At 43.9% G+C, this 16,692-nt stretch overlaps 1 protein-coding gene across 5 annotated transcripts in view; it reads left to right on the top strand.

Moving 5' to 3' along the window:
* The window catches only part of CTNND2 (catenin delta 2), a 938,382-nt gene that overhangs the window by 785,432 nt on the left and 136,258 nt on the right, over window positions 1-16,692 (top strand). For all 5 annotated transcript variants that reach the window (XM_059916116.1, XM_059916114.1, XM_059916118.1 and 2 more), the window contains 2 exons: window positions 5,660-5,777; window positions 11,509-11,694. In XM_059916116.1, the coding sequence (XP_059772099.1) occupies window positions 5,660-5,777; window positions 11,509-11,694 (304 nt within the window). The remainder of the gene's footprint in view (window positions 1-5,659; window positions 5,778-11,508; window positions 11,695-16,692) is intronic.

Genomic DNA, 16,692 nt, shown 5'->3' with positions numbered 1-16,692 from the left:
TTTACATTAGTTTGAGATTGTTTACAAATCAGTGATCAAAGTTAAGAAAATGAGGTTGTCGTCAGCGCGGCTGTGAAACCTTGCGTTCCTCCCCACCCTCCCTGAGTGCTTGCGGTACAGCACATCCCCCACGGTGCCCCAGTGGTCCACATGGGGTCCCGCTCACCCCTGGGTGGGAGGCTCTGAGCGAGAAGCAGCTGAAGCAGTAGACAGTTATCTCTAGGACCCCGCCCAGGCCCTGAGCACCTGGCTGTGTGTCCCTGTGATGCAGTGAGGTCACACCATCCCTGTAGGCTCGTTCCAGATGAGGAGACCGAGAGAAGGCATTTATGTGCCTTCACCCCTAGGTAGCCCCATACCAGCTACACAAGAGCATCCGTCTTCATTGAGGTTACTGAGTGATAAGAAGGAAACAAGCTGCTCCCTTTCTACAGAGAAGCTACAGATCAAAAGGATGAACCCTAGTGGCTTCTGTGGCCCAGCTCCTCTGAGTGAAGAGAGAGGGGAAGGACAGACGTGGCAGGGCTCGCGTGACACCCAGGACCCCGTAACTGTCACACCTGGAGTGAGAGGATCTGGCTGGGTGGCTCTTGCTGTGTTGACCCAGCTGGCCGGACAGAGGACCCCTTCCTCCCAGGCCCTGCACACTCAGCTTTCCCAGAGAGGAAAAGATTGGGGGCTTCTGGTCGGTGATCTTGGAACCCAGAGACAAGTTCTCCCAAGGTGTTTTGTAGGAGAGAACGAGGCATGGCTGCTGTTTCCCCAAGGAGACAAGTACCCTTGATTCCTGGAACCCAGATTTGGGAGCAGTGTCCTGCTCACAACCACGGCACTGCTGATTTTGATCGGAGGTTCTTAGTAACACCCCCTCCCTCCGCATTTGTGACAACCAAAATGTCCTTTGGTGCCCAGACATCAGTAAATGTTTCCCGGTGGCAAAATCACCCAGGCAGAGTACTTCTGGTCTAGAAGGGGACAGACCTGAAAACAATTGTGCATCATTTCATTCAGCAGTCACTCACTGAGTTCCTATTCAGTGCTATGCACTGGGGACCAAGGAACAGACCACCAGAAAGAGGCTGCATCCCGTCCCTCCTCCACATCATGGAGGGACCAGCTGGAACATCAGGTCTGCTCTGTGCTGTCATCTGCGGTGGATTCTGCCTCTCTCCCTGCCTGTCCTGATGGGTTGGTATCAAGGCCCTACTCAGTGTGTGGCTTCGTATTTCAGCTTTGCCTCCAAACTACCTGTGTTTCTTGAAACGATCTCTGCTCCGCTCTCTAAAGCCCTCCGGCAGCCCCATCCCACTCTTGACACCTGTATATAGTCTCAGGAACCCAGCCCAGATCCTGCAGAGACCCAGCATCTGGGCTCTGCTGATTATAAATTGGGAAATGAGACAAAGTTGCCCAATGAGCAGCAACGCAGAGTTGTGTACGGCTGTAGGGAAGGATGGTTCGGAGTTTTAGCAGGGCTGGAACCCAGGCCTCCAGGGACTGAGGGTGGGCCAGGTATGAGATGACCCCCTATGGAGGCCAGATTATAAAGGCCCAAGTATCAGGTGGGGTGGAGAGGAGAGGAGGTAACAGAGAGCACAGCAAGACAAACTAATCTCAAGCCAGAAAACTCTTCCTACAAGCCCGAGGGTGAGGTGGGTGTGACACTGGGAAAGCCTGGTTGGCTTCAGGTGGCGAAACTGTGCACTTCCCTCCGCACACGGTGTGGATGATCAATATTATTAACAAGCATAAGAAACTTGAAACTGAACAAGTTTCCTCCCCCAAATTATACACTTTGCAACTGCTTTATCTTTCTTTGCAAATTGAGACAGCCCTGAATAATCCAGGATGGGGGTTGTAGTGGTAGAGCACAAACCACAGGGTAAGAAGGCTGCACTGATGGTGTAACAGACATCTGATACTTCCCCAATAAGCGTGGAGCACAGAGGTCAATCAGTCATGGACTACCTGTGAATTCCAATCCCGTGGAAGAGCTGAATGCGCATGTAATAGCCAACTGGCAGTGAGCACCTTGGACGTGTCGGGCACTCAGCTGCATGCTGGGTATACAAATACTCTCCTGAAGGCCCCAAGGCAGCAATAAGGTCACAGCCTAAATAGTTCCAATTCAAAATCAATGGTGATCAATAATGGAGATTCAAAGAGCAAAGGGAGCACGGAGAAGGGAGAGATTAATTTCAAATAGATTGATTACTCAAAATCTCATCCCTTGGTTTTCTATGTGATTTGATCCTCCGTATCCTGACCATCTGAAGTGGCATCATGCAAACCAAAGTCTTTCATGTAAATTCCACTTTGGATCTTATGAGCACTGGATATTGATTTTTTTTTTTAAATGAGCATAGTGAGTGATGAAGTCTCTGAGAAATGAGATGTGAAACAGCACTGAAGATAGGGAAAATAGAGCAGTTTAGCTAGCTACCTTTGAATAAGAGAGACTGTAAGAGATTTTATGTCTTTTAATTGTAAGATATAAAAATAAATTGTGTTTATTTTTCATCTATTAGATAAAAAGATTATAGAATCTACTTTAAGCAGAAATTTCCAAATGACATAGCAACTGGCAGTTCAATCAAGATTACAGAGATTATTTCTAAGGAGTAGATATTATAGCATCATTGTGCTTTTTACGAAATAATTACAAGTCTTTGTTTTAGTGTTACGTTTATGCATAGAATTTTGCTGCACCAGTTTCTAGCCAGACATGGAAATCACCTCCCTCAAGACGGGCAGAAGATGATTTAAGTACAACAGGAGGGAGGAACTTTGTAGGTTGGACATTGGCTCTTTATCAGAGACCTACCTGGGACCATAATTACAACTAACTGTTCAGTGACCAACACATAAGGCTATTGGGATTTTTATTTTTAAACAGTGAAATGCACAAGTATAGTAAATTTTGTGTTGGGACAGGGGGTAAGGAAGGAAAGGAAACCTCCTCTCCTCCAGAGTGAAAAACCAAAGGTAATCTTGTGATATGTTTCACTTGCTCGGGAATAGTTGCTAAAAAGCGGAAACCCAACCCCAAAGGCTTGAAGGACACTGTTACTCATTGAAAAAGAGACGTGTTCACACCTCAGTTCACTTAAAAATATATGTGGAGCCTCATCCTACCTGCAGACACTGTGGTAACTGCACTCTCCCCTCTGTATCATTGCGAGGGGTGGTGTTTATGTGTGCGTCCTAATTACTTCCTCTTCCCTGCTGGGACCTTAACTTATAATATTAGTCTTTCTCATTTCTCAGTATCTTACACATTTTAATATGTAGTATCTTGCATATTTTAATATAGTAGGCAGTTAATAAATTTGTTTAATTGTGGAGGAGACTAGACTAGAACAAACCAGAATAAGAAAATGCTCAAATTAATATTGAAAACATGTAATGTTGACAAAGTTGTTAATTCCTGACCTTTCCCATCGGTTGCCCCTGCCCATTCATTGACTACCAGTGAAACTAGGGCTGATCATGAGGATATTTATTTGTGAATCAGGAGGCAGCCTGCCCCCATCGTGAAGCCACTCAAAGGAAAGACTGAGCATTCGTGGATAAGGGGAAAGGCTAGAGGATATTCGAGACTAAGGTGCACATGAGCTACCCCTACAGTTCTTTCAAGTCCAAATTCCATTCTTCTGTCTTTGGAAACATGACCTCATCAAAGCACAAAGAGGCAGGATTTAAGAGTGACAATCCTACGTTGCCCCCAGTGTTCTTCAGACCAAAGAGGTCTGATTGGATTTTTTTTTTTTTTTGAATGCTATGATTGGAATTTTTGACAAACCTAGTACGCTAACAGTGTCAGAGCTCAACCTGGTGAAAATCATTTCAAGGAGGAATGGTCTAAAAATGCTCTTTTACAAAGACCATCCTTCTAATAATAATACCAGTGTGCCTCTCACCACTTTTTCTTTTGCAGAAAGATTTCTTTCCTCCCTCCTAGAGATGCTGTCAGAACGAGGGTTGGCCACCCCAAGGCAGAATCTATAACACTTTCCATAAAAATGCTGCCAGTATTTGCTCAGTTATGTTATCTAAGGAACTGAGGAGTTTTGTTTATATTTTAAGATCAGCAAATGCCAAAAATACTAATGTGAATTGAATAACCTTTCCCAGTGTTACACTAAAACACTGATAGATCGTCTTTAAACATGTCTGCAGAACTTTTTAGATATTAAAGAAAACATTTATGTTCAGTAGCATTTTAGCATTGAGCCTATTTTATTTTGATTTAATTCCTAAAAGGCATAGTCCATATTGTACACCAAGCCTGAAGCCTTTACTTTCCCGTCCTTCACAGACCTGGGTTTGTTCTAGCTTCTCCACTTACTACCTGTGTAGCCTTGGACAACCTCTCTGAGCCTCAGTTCTCTTATCTGTAAAACAGAATGAAGTATAACAGGGAAAGATGTTGGAAAAATGAAATGAGAAGACTTGTGTCAGTTACAGCATGGGTTTGAAGATTCATTCAGTTCAGCTACTCCTGTGTGCTGTAAGGCCACAGGTTCTTGGAATCTGCCCCATGGCTGGCCCCAGCAGGCACTGAAGAACACTACCCTCCCCAACCAAACCCTCCCCCTAGAAGTAGAGTTAGAGCTACTTTAGTTTAGGTCTTCAGTGTGAGCATTACCAAGTATGCAAAATTACCGGACTCCACCAGTGATCTCAAGGTGAGGCCCAGCTATCTCCATGAACACGCCCTCCAGGTGATTCTGATAATAGCCATAGCTTGAGAACCATTGCCCTACCTAGATCATTCTCTCTTTCCATCACCCTTCCCCACAGTTTCTAAATTTTTTCAGCCCCTTTGTACCTTCCATTAACTCATCTCCTCCAGCATCCCTCTAATAGCCTGTGCTGTCTCTCATTCAGTTACTGCAAAAGTTCTCTGCTGGAACTGAATCCTTAATCACGGTTGGAGAGGAAGACCAGAACACCCTCTCAGGTGGTGGAATAACTAAAAGCACCCAAAATATTCACCTTTGACTAAATTGTCTCATATCTTTTGTACCTTCTGGAAGCTCTCTCTGTCTCCCAGCTGTGCATTTCATTACAAGGGGCCCCTTCTGTTGGCTTTAGCTCAGCCTGTGCCATTGTAGGAAGGAGTTTGGGCAACTCCTACCCATAAAAGGTGCCATAGGCATCCCGATGACTAAATTTTCACAGAAATCTCTGTGTTCTTAGAATAAATTTCTAGAAGTTTACCTCTGGCAGGGCCAAGGTAGGTATCTTTTTGAGGCAGGTGAAATTAGATCTCTAAAATACTTCAGTAAGTTGAAAGCTTTGTGTTTGAAAAGTATTTCAAACTTCTCAAAGAAGAAGAATGCTTTGAATCAAAGAGCTTCTGATTCCCTGGTCGATGCAGGTCGAAGCAGACCTTGAAGACTTGGCCAAAGTCTCCCTTCTTAGCGGTCACAGGACTCTTACGGATCACGTGTTTGGAATTCTGCATTCTCCATTTAGAGAGTTTCCTTGCAGATATCTGTGACTCACCTAATTCTAGGATGCTTTTGTGGAGGCCATCCCCCCTGATTAAATTATATTCTTGGTAAACCTGAAAAGGCAAGGAAAGTGTTTTGATTAAAACTATGAGAGGAGGTGACCACCATGAAGGGCGCTGACACATCCTTTTGCTTTGCAGGAATGTTAGTTCAGCCGGAGAGGAGGCCCGCAGGAGGATGCGGGAATGTGATGGGCTCACGGATGCCCTGCTCTACGTGATTCAGTCTGCGCTGGGGAGCAGCGAGATCGATAGCAAGGTTTGTTGAATTTGCATAGGTGAAGCATCTTAGAGAAGAAGGTTGCCCAGGGGACCAAACAGTGGCTAACAAGGATGGAGAGTTAATGCGATGTTTAATACTTTCGCTCTGAGATCTATATCGACTTTTAATCCTAGCCTAGAACTAGACACTTAATTCTTGATTAGTAGTGAATAAAAATTTAGATTAAGTTATTGTAACTACAGGTGTTCCAGATGAGTGTATAGACTCTCATATACCAGGTTGCCCACGATCTTCTAGCTTTATTTTCTAAAATCCATTGGCAAAAGAAAAAGAAATACTAAAACTACCTGAGAGTCGAATAATCCTATATTCTTACAAGATAGCTTTTGAACAACTTAATTTTGTCCAATGCCATGTAAGGAATGCCTGATGAAGTGTAAATAAATGCTGTCAAAATGCTGCATAAACGAGCCTGTCAAGACATTGATCATCGATGTCCATTTAGTGCTTTAGTTCGCAAACCAAAATAGAATTGGGTGGGCTTCACCAGTGTTTGAGCTATTTTGTTTTGTCTTCACTTGTCTTTTGATTAGTTTTGGTTCGTTTTCAATAAGAAATTTGTAATTTCATAATATCCTGGTATCAACACAGACTTTACTGATGCTTTCAAGTAATAACATGTGATGAATGTGATACCTTAATAAGACCTTCTCCAGAGCCACTGTGTTGACATTTGGGTCCAGTTCTTGCTGTGGGCTGCCCTGTGCACTGTAGGAGGTTGAGTAACATCCCTGGTCTCCACCCACTAGATGCCAGTACCATCCTTCCCGCAGCCCAGTTGTGACAAACAAAAATATCTCCAGATATTGCTAGATATACCGCGGGGAGCCAAAAATTGGCCCTGGTTCTGAACCAGAGCCTCAATCCCATGGTTTTCAATACCAGCTCTTCATCGGAATTGCCTTTGGAACATTTAATAAATGCATGTGTGTAGACCCCATCACAGCCCCCTGAGTGAATCTGAGTGTCCAACTCTCGTCTCCGATTTCTATTCCTCAGAAAGTTCATCAGGTGATTCGATGTGCATCTTGGATTGAGAACGGCCTTAGTAGATACAGCTTTAAAATGGACACTAGTAGGGAATACAATATAATGTAACTTAGTTGTCAGGTCAGATAAAGAACAAATAAGAGTGATTTTATCCATTTAGTTACTCATTGGCATGGGGATGATTTGGCATGGCACTTCTCAACCTTGACTACACATTAGAGTGACTGAAAAATTTAGAAAATTACTAAAAAACTAGAAAACTAAATTACTAGAAAAGCTAGAAAATTACTGATGCCTGAGCCCTACTCCCTAAAGTTTAGGACCCATGATATTTTCTGGGACTCTGACCCTTTGAGTACCAGCTGACTCCAGTCATGACACTGTCTGTCATCTTATCACTGCCACTCAGTTACATTTGCATCCCTTCATTTACCGTGTACGACATCAATTTCAAAAGTGAAATATGATAGAAAAGATTTAATCAACCTCTCTTGTAAATGCCCTTAACAGCCATTTTAGACCTTTTAATATCATTGACAGGAAAATTAAGTCCCTAAAGAAGCAACCAGTCAAGATGTCTTGAGTATTTACAAATACCCATTAACACAATAGAGGAATTTTGAAAAGAGCTACTGAAGGTAATTCATAATTCACAGAAGCTTCAATGCTAATGATCTTAATATTCAAAGTGGTAAAGACTAAGGCAGGGGATGCTAAGCCTTATGGATACCAAGCAAGCTTTAATACTGTCTGGGCCTTGCAGTTGAGAATAAAATAAGAGTCAACAGCCTCTGGTCTTGGCCCAGTGCCCACCACTGGGTGGGTAAGGCAGCCTTCAGGAGCACGGTCCAAAATCAGAGTGCTCTGAGGCACGCACATGTTTCTTCTGATGTGTCAGAGGACCAGACTCCTCAAAGTCTCGGGAGACCTTGGAGATTCTCCTTGTTAATGTCCACATTTCCTCCCAAAGAGGAAACTGAAAAACTGAGGACCATTTAGGGCTGGAGTCGGAAAACTCAGATATTCCTTGAAATAATGCCATTTGCAGCAACATGGATAGACCTAGAGATGATCATACTAAGTGAAGTTAGACAAAGACAAATATCTGATACCGCTTATATGCAGACTCTAAAAAATATGACACAAATGAACTTATTTACAAAACAGAAACAGACTCACAGACTTAGAAAACAAACTTATGGTCACCAAAGGGGAAAGGTGGGAGGGAGAGGGGATAAATTGGGAGTTTGGGATTGATGTACACACCACTATATTTAAAATAGATAATCAGCAAGGACCTACTGTACAGCACAAGGAACTCTGCTCAATATTCTGTAATAAAGTAAATGGGAAAAGAATTGGAGAAAGAATAGATACATGTATATGTATAACTGAATCGCTTTGCTGTACACCTGAAACTGAGACAACATTGTTAATCAACTATACTCCAATAGAAAATAAAAATTAAAAGAAGAAGAAACAGAAGACTCAGATATTCCTGATTAAGCCGCAAGAACACTAAGCTTGGCCCCAGGAGCGTGCTGGAAAATGTGCCATCTCTTCCTCCTGATGACCAAGGACAGGACCCGGGTGACCTCAGCTTGGAGACAAGGAGGGTCCTTATAGCTGTTGAAAGGATCAAATGTGATAAACTACTCAGCAGTGCTTTGCTGGCCAGAATGTGCCATTGAATTTTAACGTATTATTATTGTCCCATCACTTTCCACTCAGCCCTCTGCTGGGCCACTTCTGAGCTTTCTCAGTGACAAGTTAGAGGAGGGAAAAATGTGTGCACGCTGTCTTTGAGGCCAGCGAAGTTAATGAGTGAAAGAGCCTGGATTCCACGCACGCTTTCAGCTCAGCTCCTGTAACTGGAACAGTTTGTTGAAAGGGTAACATATGGTGGAGCGTTCTACAGACACCTTCCAAATTAGCCCTTTCTAATAGAAAATAAGGAGTCAAAATGACCCTGGTGACCAAGAGGAACTACTGAAATCTCTGTTGACAGGAATGGATATGGAAACCAAAACCACCAGCTGCCACCCACCTTCTGCTGGTGTCCCCAAGGAGGGCGGTGGCTGTCTTCTTTTATTTTCTTTTTTTCCTGCCCCTGCAGAGAAAAGCTCTTGACTTGGTAACCCTCCCAAACCAAGCTTAAGGAGAGATAAGTTCAGTCCCTGGGGCCACCCCCATCCTTCCCTCTCTACCACTTCCTCCGTCTCCCTTCCCCCCTCCCCCTCCCCATTCTCTCTCTCCTTTCTCTCCCTGCCATCCAGCTTCTCTCAAAATCATCCCTCAGCCACAGGTAGATTATAAAACATTTCTCAAAACGGCGGATTTACTCCACAGTAGTCATTTGTTAAACAGAGGCGTGGATGTGCCCCCAGGGAAGATGAACAGCAGGATGAGAAAGAAGTTTGCTCTCCCAAGTCTTTGATGTAAGAAAAATCAGTTTGAGCTGATTTAAAAATCGTTCTGACTTTTGCCATAACGTTTTCTTTTCAGGGAGAGACTATTCTCCCTTTCATGCATTGTCCTGTGTTTACCTGCTTTCATGCCGGTTCCTTTTTCGATGCTGAGAGGATGCTTGAAATAGAAAATCAAGTTTGACTCAAAGCTTGTGGGATTAGCAGCCCATGAAAACTTGAGAAGCTGACAAGAAAGGTTTGGAATGGCAAAGGTCCAGAAATATACCCTGAAAACTGGTTTTCCTGCCCCCAGTAGTCATGTCAAACATATACAGTGCCTTTTGCCAGATTCCAGTCAAAGGTGGGAACAGTGCAGGATCTGGACCCTGGCAGCCCTCACCGCCCTTCCAGTCCCAGCCTAGGACTAGAAAAAGTGGTGCAATCTGGTATAAGTTACTGAAAGCTCCAGACCTCATCTGTAAAATGGACCCATCTTCCCTGCCTTGAATGGTGGCTTTCACACAGTTGGTGCCTGAAAAATGATAGCCAAGTTGGCATGCTTCTAAAAAGACAACTTACCTCTTCTTTTTCAGATTTTGTATGCCTGAAACTGACATGACATTGTAAATCAACTATACTTCAATAAAAAAATGTAAACTTAAACTTAAAAAATAAAATAAAACTTAGTTCAATTTTTTTTCCATCATTATTTTGTCCTTTGTAAAAATGTGGTATTTTTTTTCCTCTTCCCTCGGTTCCTCAAATCCAGGACAAAGGTCAAAAGGTTGATGCACTGGTCTGAATGTTTGGTTCCCCCAAAATTCGTATGTTGAGACCTAATCTCCAATTTGACAGTGGGGACTTTGGGAGGAAATAGAAGCACAGAGAGATTTCACACTTTGGCCAAGGTCACACAGCTCATTAAATGGCAGAGCCAGGACTCCATCATGGACCCATTAGATCTAGGTCACAAGCTCTGGACCTCCCAGCAGTACCATCTCCACCATTGTTAATGATATAAATCCTTGTATAGCACTTGCTGTGTGCCAGGAACTCTTCTCAGTACCTACATACCGGGTTAGTTTCCTGTTGCTGCTATAACAAATAGCCACAAACATGGCAGCTTAAAAACACAAACTTATTATCTTACCATCTTAGAGATCGGGAGTCCAAAATGGGTCTTGTTGGTCTAAAATCAACGTGTCAACAGGGCTTCATTCCTTATGGAGGCTTGAGGAACATCTGTTTCCTTGTCTTTACAGCTTCTCGAGGCCGCCCACATTCCTTTTCTCACGGCCCCTTCCTGCATCTCTAAAGCCAGCAATAGCAGGTCACGTCCTTCTCACGCGGTTTCACTCTAACTCTTCTGCCTCCCTCTTTTGCTTATAGGACCCTCAGGATTCCATGCCCCACCCCCCAGATAATCCAGGGTAATCTCCCCAACTGATTAGCAACCTTAATTCCCTCCACCACATAACCTAACGTATTCACAGCTTTCAGAGACTAAGATGTCGACATCTTTGGGGCAGAGAGCTTTATTCTGCCTATCACATGTAAATACTCTAATTCCCCTATTCCACACAGCAGCCTAAAACATGGCCACTATTATGGCCGTCTTACAGAGGAGGATATGGTCACGGAGATATTGTGTGCACTGTCCGAGTCACACCGCCAGTGGTCAGAGACCTAGCGTTCTACAGGTATCCAGCTCTATGTGTGTCCTTAACCACTGTTTAACACCCCTGCCAGGAAAATAGGAGCACCAGCCATCTCGAAGAGAATCAGCATGGAAACATTGATGCCCCCAGGTGACCACAGAACCCGGCTTGCCTGGGACGACCCTGGTTTGCACCTCTTGCCCTGTTTCACTCCCAGAAAGTTCCCTGGTAGATGGTAAATGTTAGTGTCGCCCTCCCAGAGCTGACAGAAATCCAGTTATCTGTGCTCTTGGTGGTTCTGAGCCCTAGTCCTCACGCGGCCGTTGTCCGTAAGTGGACGCCATCTGGGACCTCTTGTGGTTGTGGGTTCTTCCTCACTCACAAGTGAATTTCAATCAATGACAGCTGCTTATAAAAGGACCTCTTGTTGATAAGTAGTATCTTTGGGGGGAGAAATGGTCTTAAGACTTTTCCAAGCTTCTCTAAATTCTTTCCACTGTGGCTGTCAAGGGAGCCTTTAGGGGCAGCGGCTACATGCATCAAAAGAAAAATGTGTGTGTGAAGACGGATTGCTTTTCTGGGTAGAGGAGTGCTGGTTAGTTTTTATTCACTCCTCCTCCTTTTTTTTTTTTTTTTTTTTGGATTCTCCAGACCGTTGAAAACTGTGTGTGCATTTTAAGGAACCTTTCGTACCGGCTGGCAGCAGAAACGTCTCAGGGACAGCACCTGGGCACAGATGAGCTGGACGGGTTGCTCTGCGGTGAGGCCAATGGCAAAGATGCAGAGAGCTCCGGGTGCTGGGGCAAGAAGAAGAAGAAAAAGAAATCTCAAGATCAGGTGATGTGGGGGACTCGCAGCTGCATGCAATCAGCCCCTGCCCTAATCACAACGTGCATGTTTCGTCTGTGTCTGCAGGTGCAGGGCTCTGCGTTTCTAACACGCGGTCACATCACTAACGCGTCTGCACAGGCTTTCCGTGGGGATTTCACAGCTGAGACACTGGAGCATTACATGACTCCCCTCAGGTTCTGCAGCCACGCCAAGATAGGAAATTTCAAGAAGGGAAAGAGCCGCTTGAGTCCAGGGCAAGCTCTAAGGTTCCAGCTCACACAGTCGAGTCAGATGGCAGGCGCTGATTCTTCTGTGGCGATGCACACATTTACTGTGGTCCTTGCGGGGGCCAGGCGGGTGCCTTGCAGGTGGTACAGTTGCACAGGATAGGTGTGGTCTAAGAAGGGAAGCTGAGGAGAGAGGCACAGAAATCCAACATGTATTGTATAGGTCATTTGGGAACTTTTGGATATGTAATCTTGCACTTACTGTTGGAAAACAGAGTAATTCACAGCCCTCCCAACAGAATGACATTAGAAGCTTGGCCTTGGGGGACAATTCCGATTACTCCAGATAGCTGTCCGGCTGGAGAGGCCTCTTCAAAATGGAACGGCCTTTCCTCCAGCAGCTGTCGGTTGCCCTGCAGTGAAGTGAAGGCCCACAGGCTGGGATTCTCAGCCTTGGCAAAAACACAACAGCCTACAGCCCTGCCCCTCGGGAGCCTCTGGGAGGTAGAACTCCTCCCCCACCAGGCCCCCAGGTAAGGGAGTAATGAGAAAAAGTGCCCGTCCTGCGGCTGCCAGAAACCCCTGCCACTGAGATCTTCCCGTCTCCTCCGGACACTGTGGTCATGTTCCCAGCCTTCCCCTGACACTGTGGTTATACCTCCAGCCTTGCCCTGGACGCTATGGTCGTATCTCCAGCTGCTGAGGGTCCCATAAACCCAAGATCTGACTGTCCTCAGCAGTGGATGGCTGAGAAAGTGGGACAGAATCCCCAACATGCTCTCTTGCCAGGGTTTTAATTCAAAATAAATTTGCAAAAGTATCCGTTTAGATCACAGCACACTATTTTCTGAACTATTTTTGGAATAGTTTAACTCTGAGCGAGGGTTAAAGGAACTATTTTCTTCATGGTAAGGATTAATGGGAATGTGTCCTTAAACATAATTCCTACATTTAACCTGAATGTGTCAGTGTTAGAATTTTTGTACGTTACAGTTCTCAAGCTGTTTGTAGCCCCTGAGGCTCCAGGTCTTTCTACAGCTTCTGGATCTGCGTGTTCCAGCTTAAACACGCCTATAATTTAGGAGATACAGGCTCATTGCCTCTTTGACGGTGACCTTCCACTCTGAGAAAGAAATCCCCAGCCCTGCTTTTTCTCCTGTCCTGGATCAGTACTCTGTGTCTTCCATCTCCCCCTGAATTGGAGGAGCCTTCTGGGAGGATTGAGCCATGGTTCTTAATTCTGCCTCTTAGAACCCTCCTACCAGGGGGGATGCGGTGGTTAGCCAGCACCTGCCATGTGCCAAGTATTATACTAAGTGATGTCACACACTTCAGTTATCCTACCTGGTACTTAAGGGCGCCAAACTATTATGGGTTCTGAATATTTTTCAATATCAAATAAGTTAAAGATGGCCTAACAAAGGTACATGGGTTCTTCTCATGGTTTCCTTTTGTGGTATCGTGTACCGTGGGGCCCAGTGCCTACACTGCTTTACCCTGGAAAGCAAGTTCAGTAAAGTTGAAAGGAAGAAAAGCCTATGGGCAAGAATATAGTGCTTTACAGTCTGCCCTGTGATCAAAATCACCTACAACCTAACGATTCAGAACCTCTGGGATGGGCCCAGGCAACTTTGGAAATCAGATTTGTGGAAGTCCATTCATATGACATTAACCTTGGCAGGCAGAATGAAAGAAAGAAAGAGAGAAAGAGGGAGGGAGGGAGGAAGAAAGAAAAGAAAGAAAAAAATTTTTAATTGAGGTTAAATTCACTCTGATTTCATGGTTTTCTCTTTAGTCTATGGCTTAGATTTGGAAGCACACCCTTCTGATGGCTTCTGTGCCTGGCCCTGGTGTCTCCTTTCGTAAGATTCTACCCTGACACTGAACCCTTTCCCCAACTATGCCAAGGTGTGCTCACGTGGCTTGAGGTCTTTCAAACGACAGGTGAGATTAGGAGTTGATTGGGTCCAGAGAAGCCAGGGGTCAGAAGAGAACATTCATGGACATCACCCCAAGATAGAAAGCCCTTCTTCCAAGGTGTTAGCAGCTTCCATGAAACCTCCTGGTGAGCGATATTCCACCTCAGAACGCTGTACTTCAAACCATAATTTATGACGTCAGTGAGCTCTCTTCTAAGTTCAGTCAGCTAAAATGATGAGTAGAATCTTATGATTTTTGCCTGAAATCTAAATGAAAATGTGTACAGTCTGTTCCATTTTTCTTCTTACAATATTCTTTTAAGGGAGAAAAAAAAGAATTTCTTTAAGAATGTTTTGCTGAAACCACCGTAAGTTAAAATACAATGGAAATTTGTTGTTTATAAAGAAGCTTCAAAGTTATTTCAACCAAATGATAGTTTTTAAAAATGTTTTCAAACTGTTCTCCTACATAATACAAAAATATTTTGAAGTGCCAGGAAATTCAGTATCAAGCTTAATGAGGATGTAAACAGATGGAGTTCTAGGTTTGCAGCTATAAAAATGGTCAGATATAATACATCCCCTGGAATCTCTACCGCTCATAAAGTCAGTCTTTTTAAAGAATAGGTAGTGATTATAGAAAGTGTATAATGCAAAGTGAAATGAAGAAAGAGGTATATAGATATAGATACAATGCAGATACAACCTGACCAGTTTAGTAAAATATGTGTCATATGCAAATACAAAATATATGCATGTACAAAAAATATGTTTTTTTAGAAAAAGTGCAGTACATCAAAGATGATAGAAGATAGTGACTGATTCTTCTTATATGTATTTGTAAATTTTCTACAACGGGCATTACAATTGTAATCTTTTCAAATATTATTTTAAAATAATATTCAAAAAGGAACTAACTGACCAAATCAGTGTTTGTTTATGCAAATGTATATGTTTTTTTCTCTTAAATTTGAGTTGCCTCAGAGAAAGGAATAAGATAAAATGAAAAGTTATCTAATCCATGGCAGATCCTTCCCAGGACAGAGGAGCCAGAGATTTTACCAGGAAGCAAAAGTGATGAAAATCATAATATTGGTTTAGTGATTGACTCTGTCACTTGCTGAATTCCAGAAATTTATGTTGACTTTCACCTTGGGCATTGGTATTCTGTACCTTTGGAAAATACTATACTTTGCAGGTCAGATTTAGTTATAATAAAAATCTTGGAAACTTTTTTCTTTTAGATACTTGATAGGGATAATTCAAGAAAATATATGATACAGAACCATCAGATGTAAGCCCCTGTGTGTGGCTGTATTGGACACTTCTATGCATCGTATTCTGGTCGAAAAGGACCTTGCAAATTCATTAATTTCTGACTTTGTGCTCAGTGCCTATCGCTCAATTATAAGAAATGACTGGTTTCTCTAGTAGCTCTTTTCAATTAGACCCTCCGTCAAAGCAGTCTACATGTCATGTGCCAAGAGGCATATCTCACCCGGCATGGTCCTCACCGCCGCTGGCAGGGCTTTGTGCCAGCAGCCTGGCAGAGCAGGGCAGGGGTGGCAATCCAAAGACTGAGGTCCAGGGAAATAGCAGTAGACAAAATTGATTTATCTGCTTTCCCACCCTTTGTAGAAATAAGCATTTTTGTTTGTTTTTCGATTTGGGATGTGGCCAGGGTTCCTGCGATGGTGTCCGGGGTCAGTGGTGCTCAAACATGGATTAGAGGTAACAGGGTACCGCTGGCTGATGGCCCGAGCAGACCTGGGCCTTCAAGACCTACTCCGTGTGAACTTGACTGTGTACAGAGAAACCCGCAGAGAAAAACAGAAGTAAAACAAGCAAGATCCCCTAGAGTTCAAAAATCTCTCTTCTGCTTGAATCACCTCTGAATTTTTTAGTTCACAGGGATATTTATATATCCACATGGGTGAGGATGTAAACCTATCAGAATTCAAAGATGATTCTGATCCAGCATTTTTATATGATCAACTTTCTCTCTCTCCTGATAATCTTTGTTTAGTGAGCTGGGATCAATTTAAGAGAAGTATTATTACTCTTTCTCATCTCTTTTCTAGGTTGTTGATGCCAAATGCATAGATTGTGGGAAGTTTCACTTAGGATATCAGCATGATATCTTATCCACAAAAGCAATAGTATTGGGCTTCCGTGTAAAACCTTTAAGGCCCCTTAATTTCTTCCATGACTATAGACATGTCTTCGCAGAAGCTCAAGGCCTTTACCCTGCACACTTTCCCCGCCCATCCCAGCATCCCGCAGGCCAACTCCTCACTTCTGCTCACGCTGCTTCTCTGTCCAGCGTTCCCCTTCCCTTCTTCCACTCCTTGGAGAATTATCCTTCAAAACCAAGTAAATACATCACCTCCACCCTTTCAAGAGTTCTCCCAAGTAAAAAGTGAATCCTTCTCTAATCTGCATCTGCATGGTCTTATTTATAAATTTACTTATTTATTTATTTTTGGCTTTGTTGGGTCTTCATTTCTGTGCAAGGGCTTTCTCTAGTTGCGGCGAGCGGGGGCCACTCTTCATCGCAGTGCACGAGCCTCTCACTATCGCGGCCTCTCTTGTTGCAGAGCACAGGCTCCAGACGCGCAGACTTAGTAGTTGTGGCTCACGGGCCCAGTTGCTCCGTGGCGTGTGGGATCCTCCCAGACCAGGGCTCGAACTCGTGTCCCCTGCATTGGCAGGCAGATTCTCAACCGCTGCGCCACCAGGGAAGCCCTGCATGGCCTTATTTAAACTTCTCCTCCAGTGCTCATCACATTATCAGTCACATACAGCAGTTGATCTCCTAGAGGGAGAATTTTCTGAGGGGCAAGACTGTGTGGGTCTTC

This window comes from Balaenoptera ricei, chromosome 3, assembly GCF_028023285.1.
Source record: "Balaenoptera ricei isolate mBalRic1 chromosome 3, mBalRic1.hap2, whole genome shotgun sequence".
NCBI lineage: Eukaryota > Metazoa > Chordata > Mammalia > Artiodactyla > Balaenopteridae > Balaenoptera > Balaenoptera ricei.
Note: the sequence above shows the minus strand (reverse complement) of the source record. Positions and strands in the feature narration are given on the sequence as shown.